Here is a 6,622-nt window from a genome sequence, read left to right as displayed (position 1 = left end):
TGCACGACGCGAGAAACGCAACGGCGGGGCAGATGAAGCACAATGCAAATGAACAGCTTCAGCACAACATGCCAATATCATGACAAGGACACAGTTGCTTCTGACTGCCGCCCAGGATTCCGGGCTGCATCCGAGGTACTGGCTCCGCCGGCGCGTGCCCTTCGTCGACGCCGCCTGTGATGCACCAGTCAGTTGAGGCGATGACACAGCGAAGGACAATTCCCACCTGGGGAACATGGGTCCCTTTGGCATAGGCCGCTCGTCTAGGTCGAGCGAGATGTTCGTCGCGGCTTGGATGCTCTGACCGTATTCCATCAACATCACAGAACAGAACCGGCCCCGCAACGACAGCGTACCTCGATCCAGTCAATGACGGAAGCAACATCCTGCGCCTGCAAAAGAAACTGCTCCCCCTCCATCCGCACCCGGATGACGTTCTTCCGCTTCGAGTAGTCGCTCGCGAGCCCGCTCTCCGCGTTCTGGAGCGTGTACCCCTTGATCAGGTCCTTCGGAGACGGCTCCGGCGCCGTCTTCGCAGAGCCCGGCGGAGAGTCAGACGTCGCTGACGAGCTCGAGCTCGGCAGGATGCGCGAGCGCGAGAAGAACGACGACGAGCTGTCGCTGGCGGGCGGCGAGCTTGCCGACGTTGACCGCGAGTTCGACGTCGAATGGTGCGCCGAATTCCGCGACGAGCGGTCGTCCATCGACGACCGCGCCACGATGGAGATTGTCGAGTGGTCGTCAGGCGGTTGTGTGTCCACGCTGGGCCGCGACCGCGACACCGACGGGTTGCTCAGGCGGCTCGTGGGCGACGTAACACTCTGAGCGCCGTTGGATTGCCCGTGCTTATGCGAGTGGGCCGCCCGAGACGGATGCAGCAATGTCACAGCAGCTATGTGGAGTTTTGAGCGTGTGGGTGGAGGCGCCGCCGGCGGGGGATTGCTCTCGGTCTCGGGTGCATCTGCGGGTGGAGTTGGGTCCTCCTCCGTCTTCCCCGGCCGATCTCCGTCTGGCACACGTCCGCGCACCGCGCTCACGCGGATCCCCGACTGCGTGACGGCAGTGCCGCCCGTAACCGTGATATCGCCCACGCCGACTTTGCGCTCCCACCACTCCTCGATCGCGCTCACGCCCGACGCGCCCGGCGGGCACTTGTACACGCTGAACGCAGTGCCCTCGAGCACGCACAGCACGCGCCGCCACTTGCGGTCGCGTGCCTGGACGCCTGGCGCGATGAACTCCATCTTGCGCGGCATCACCGCCGTGAGATAGATCGAGTTCGAATACGACGGCAGCCGCTCCTTCCCCTCCTCGTCGCGCGGCTGTATGGCGGGCCCGCCGCCCCGCGGATGAAACGACGGGTACGGCGGCGGGTCCGATGATATCTTGTATATGGGGAGCGATCGCTGGCGCCGCAGCGTGGGGGATGCAGGCGTGCTATCGTCTGGGACGGCGCCCTGCGGATCCTCGTCTATCGTAGGAGGTCCGGGTAGCGCCTTGCTCCTGCGCCGCTCTGCAGTCGTCTCGGGCCCGATCGATGGCGTCGCCATCTTGTCTTTCGCGCGTTTCGAGCTTGGGGAGAGCAGGTCGATCATGCTGCGGGACCCGAGTTGATACAGGCCTGGCCGCGACGAGCCTGCGGGCATGGGCACAAGCTGCGGTCCATTCCCCGGCACCAGCGTGCGCAGCGACGGGTTTGCGAAGTAGTCGGCGGGGCGGGGCGTGCGCGAGGGAGAATGGCTGCGGTCGATGTCCCTATCAGCCCGCTTGGAGGTGAAGTAATCCGTGGCGGCCGAAGACGACGATCCCGGGCGGCGCGCTGCAGCCGTGGGTAGCGCTGCAGCCTGTGGTGTGAAGTAGATCGTCTCCCGGTTCTGCTCGGTTCCTGCCGTCATGCGCGAAGACCCATCCTGCATCCCCGCTGGACGATCTCCACGTGATCGAGGAGTCGCGGGCGAAGAAGCCGTGTAGGAGGTATCTTCGGTGTCCTCTTCGTCGCTAGCTCCTCCGTCCGTCTCGCGGACGCCCGGACTGGCGTCTGCGTACTCTTCGCCTTCCTCCTCCTCTTCCTCTTCGTCAAGTATCCCGTTCTCGTGGTCTGCTTCTCGCTCGCTTTCGCTCGGCCCGCGCATCGGCAGCGCAGGAATGCTCCGCAGAGGCGCCTGCTGGCGAGGCCGCGTCGGGTTTTGAGAGGGGGTCATTGGAGGCAGAGTGGGCAGATTGAGGATAGGCATGGGCGGTTGGCGGGGACCGACGGAAGGCGTGAGCCGTGCGCTGCCCTTGGCGGTGAAGCTTGCCATCATAGGAGGGGGCAACGTCGCGAGGCGGGGCGCTAGGTCGCGTCGATCAGATAGACTGCGCGACAACTCACCCAGCGACTGGGGGGGACGAGGACTAGACGAGGGGCTCGCACCCGGAGTTGTGGAGACTGATGCCGTAGCGCTGAGCGAGACCGTGCGCACAGGAAGCGCCTGCGAAGCTTCTAGCCGCGGTTCGCTAGTAGGGTCTGTCGAAACAGAGGATGCACCCTTGATTGTGAGAGAGTCGAGCTCCTCCGGCAATGACAATTGCTCGTTCCGCTTCCCAGTATGCGCAGGCAATTGTGTCGGGGCCAGCGGCACGTTAGCCGTGGCATCCCGCGGCACCTGAACGATCCCATCCTGCGAGAGCGAGTCCCTAAGGGCAAAGTCTGATGTAGCCCTTGCATGTTGAATGCCCATTGGCGCAGGTTGTGAGCCGGACACGATAGCCTCCTTGTGAGAACGCAGGTCTGGTCCATTCTCGTCACTAGTGGTGGGGGACGGGGAGCCCGACGCCCTGTCTATGTGAACGGTGGGGTGTTGATTGTTGAGCATCGCAAGATCCTTCGCTGTGAAGTCCATGGAGCGCGCACTGCGCTCGTACGCTGCAAGCTGTTCATGATCCCCGCTCTTGCGCCGAGCGCTGCGGATATTGGAGACCTTTCTGAGGAACTGGCCCGTGCGAACCTGTAGGATTTTGTGAGAAGCCGGGTGCGAGTTCAGACGAAGTACTTGCCAAGAATTGGGAAGGTCTCACATCTGCAACGGAGTGGCTCCGCGGGGGATCCTGCACCGCAAGTTCCGTTCGGCTGAGCGACATACGTCGTGAATGATGGTCGTCAAGTTCGTTGCAGATTGAGAAGGCAGTAGCGAGAAGAATCAAGAACAAGCCTCGATAGGGTTCACTTGGAAAATGGCATGGAGCGCACCCGCAGTGACGACCTCAAGACTGACGATGTGGGACTGGAACACACCGGGTGGAGAGGAGAATGGCAGGCCGAGCGGCGCGGGTCGGACTTGATTACGCTTCTGACTGATGCGTCTCTATGTTTAGCCGGCGTCTTCCTCGACCCTGCGTCCGAAATCTCGCTCCAAACCAAAGGTCAGCAACGGAACGCCTCGGGGACGCTGCGACGTCAGAGCTCAGAGGGGCGACGCGTGCCTCTTTGCGCCGTCTCTATGGTCGAATCGGAACGAGCATCATCAACGCGGATGTGAAGTCATATACGTCACGTGACGCGAACTGCGCTGCTCGGCAGCATCATCTGGGGAATTCGGCTGTCTGTTGCACGAAGGCGATATCTGCTCAAAGGGCTGTGTTGCGTACACGACGGTGGTTCCCTGAGATATTGGTATCTGTTACTCACTTTTATTTTGTCGTTTGCAAGGGGCAGGCAAGAATATATAGCGCGCTCGCCAAATATACACATAGCTTGTGCAGTACAGCAAGGGCGGCTGCTAAAAGTGCGTGAAACAGTGACGATCTCGAAGGCTACCGACAAATGGACAACCTACCTCAGGGTTAATTGTCCACGAGCACCTCCGAACAACGTCAAAAAGTGCTGGGTCTCCCAGAATCAATGTCATGGTTTCAGCCACAGTGTTTTTCGACACGGTTTGAAATTCAGTCCTCACCCATAATACAGCTGACCATCCTTATGTTATCTCAGGGTATACATCCAGTGCATCCCGATAGATGTGACGCGCATATAGTTGCTTGTGCAAGGTCTGCGGGACCATAGTTGTTCCGTTCCCGCGCGAGTCAGCGTGTATAATGAATATATGCATCCTTGTAAAAATGTGGTTGCGTACTATATTTATTGTTTCTGCTTCGTTCTCTGTGGCACGTTATATACTTGAATATGGAAAATCGGAAAGGCGAGCTTGTGCATCGCGTCGCGTCGCGGTAAATGACGTCACGCGACGCGTGACGAGACGCCAATTGTCACAGTGAGATCTCGAACCTCGGATGATGATGATGACTTCAGCATTTATATACCGCTACAAGCAAACACAATGGTGCTAAGACGCGGTGGGCTCTGCCGGATGGCAGTGCCCCTGTTGTGGTGGTGCCTACAGGGTAAGGAAGGAAGATGATGTAGTAATTTACGGATTTCGGTGTAATAGGCAACGGTGTGGGGCAGCATAGGGTGTCAATGTAGAGAGCGAGTCCGTGGGTGACAATGACACAAGAAAAAGTTCACATCCTCCGCTACCCTCGATCGCTTCCTCCGGCGGTCTACCTGTCTTGAAGTCCTGGAACCACCAGCGCACCGGGCTCGTCGTGTCAGTCGCAACGAGGGAATTCCGGGTTTTGCTGTCAAGCATTCTCGAGGCCTGTGGAGGTGGCGGGTGATGGTGTTAGTGGGAAATGAACCCGGCAAGGGCCTTGCCGTGGATTTCGAGGTGCTGTCTTCACAGATAGCGAGCGCAACGGCTGGACATGGCTAGAGACCGGCCGACGGTGAGCCTCAGATGGCGGTGGGATGGCATCAATGGGATGGATGCATCGCGACTCGGTCGGATGCAACCGTGGCGACGGGATTCAGCGTTCAGTGTTCTGGCCGGCTCGACATTGCGAGACGACGGGCGGCGGCTGCGACGGGGAGCTGTCGACTTGAGGAACCAAGGCAAGAGCGAGAGTGCATTGAAGACTCTCTGTGCGGTGCCTGGTATCCTTCCTTGGCCCAGCAAGAAAGCGTGGGAAAACTCGACCAGGTGGTGGTACGAGTCCAAGGAGCTCTTCTCGAACCTCGGAAGTAGTTGCATTGCATCGTTATAATATCAAGAAAAACAGCAACCTCCACTGCCAAATTTTTAGAACACCCATACAAAACTTGCGTCCGTGCATAATTAGACCGGTAGAGGGAGGGAAAACAAGCCGGCTTGTAAGTTTGCAGCTCTAACTCACACGCAATACAGCATTGGATGAGTTATTCTACAAGTCTACATTCCGTCCTGGGTCCCTCTATTCGCTCTACTATTGAACCGACATGTTTTGGTCTTTCCCAGATTTACCGCTAATAGCCGTTAATCTACAAATCCCTGCCGTGCCCCAATGGTTGAGCCACGCTGGTAGAATGGGGTTATTAACAATAACTTACATACGACGTGGACAAACCGGAGGGCGCTCGCTTCTGAGCCGAGCTGAAGGCCCTTCAGGACTTGCTGGCTCAATGTCTGCCGCCCTTCCGGTTATCCTGATGCGATGAAGGTACACATACAAGTTACAAGAGAATCATGTCATACTGACAATGCCAGTACCGCGTCCAGGTATATGCCAAGTTGTACTGAAGTCACGTTGAAGAATCGTGACTCGACGTGAAGCGTACATACACATTAGTGGATGAGGCTCTGTCAAAGTGGATCGGTCAAGCAGCAAGCACGGAGTCGATCAGTTTTACTTGAATTAATCTCCCTGATGGACAGCACTATGGCTATAAAATACTCAGCGCCACATTTTGTCTATGCTCCCATTCGGCGGTCTCGGGTCCCCTGAACACATGCCATACATGCTAGTGGAGCGAAGGCGTGAGCCATGGTGGCACCGACAGTCCTGGAGGCTATCTAGGCGTTTTAGAACACCTGTGATGGTGGTCACCTTTCTCAAAGCTGCATGTACCACCAAAAAGGCTACAGCTATCTGGCGCGCTCGTCGGGGTATAAAGATGCTGCTGTGCAGCAGCATAAGCCCAACGTCTCCAGCTCAATCAGACCTCGGTACTGACAAGTTGGTCGCGCCATATCCACATCTTCGCAATCTCCATCTCGATATGTACCTGGCAACTTTTTGCGTCGTGGTATTGCTGAGGGCGGGTGCAGGCCGTGCTCAGAATACTAGTGTGATATCGACATGCCAGGAGATTGCCAATGCCATTTCCTCCGCGTCGTCCGTCTATCATCCCCGTATGTGTTTCTCGCCTGCCCAAGCTTCGCATGATGGTGACAGCCGCCCTATAGCGAGCCTCTCATACAAATCGGACATATATCACTATGCTACCTCAAGCACCGAGAATGCCACTTGCTCCGTGGAACCAGGCACCGCCGAGAACGTTGGCATAATAGTGCGCTTTTCACATTTTCGCTGAGAGAAAACACGACCGAGCACTTCCTTGCATGCAGCTTCAAATCCTAGGCGCGAACCAGGCGCCATTTGCGGTGCGCTACGATCATCAGATCCATATAGACCCTGGATTGACGCAGATGAGCACAGGTCAAAGGCGGTGGGCATGCGATGAACCCTGGATATTCGTCCACGACGGGCGTGCAGATTTCCATGACCAGATTCCACAGCGTCGTTAACGATGCGTCTACGAGCACAG

General features: G+C 57.7%; 2 protein-coding genes across 2 annotated transcripts; both read right to left on the bottom strand.

The window, feature by feature from the left end:
- Window positions 1–225: 225 nt before the first annotated feature.
- POSPLADRAFT_1116896 (hypothetical protein) lies at window positions 226–524 on the bottom strand (the record flags this gene model as incomplete). The annotated part of the gene is made up of 2 exons (XM_024483478.1): window positions 226–300; window positions 357–524. Coding segments are annotated over 2 exons (243 nt in total), but the record flags the coding sequence as incomplete, so codon positions are not given.
- A 3,765-nt stretch (window positions 525–4,289) lies between these two features.
- POSPLADRAFT_1040270 (hypothetical protein) lies at window positions 4,290–4,987 on the bottom strand (the record flags this gene model as incomplete). Its single annotated transcript, XM_024477712.1, has 2 exons — window positions 4,396–4,987; window positions 4,290–4,333 (listed from the first exon to the last, which is right to left on the bottom strand). A coding segment is annotated over exon 1 (218 nt), but the record flags the coding sequence as incomplete, so codon positions are not given.
- Between the last annotated feature and the right edge of the window lie 1,635 nt (window positions 4,988–6,622).

This window comes from Postia placenta (assembly GCF_002117355.1).
Source record: "Postia placenta MAD-698-R-SB12 unplaced genomic scaffold POSPLAscaffold_9, whole genome shotgun sequence".
In the NCBI taxonomy this organism is placed as follows: Eukaryota; Fungi; Basidiomycota; class Agaricomycetes; order Polyporales; family Adustoporiaceae; genus Rhodonia; species Rhodonia placenta.
Note: the sequence above shows the minus strand (reverse complement) of the source record. Positions and strands in the feature narration are given on the sequence as shown.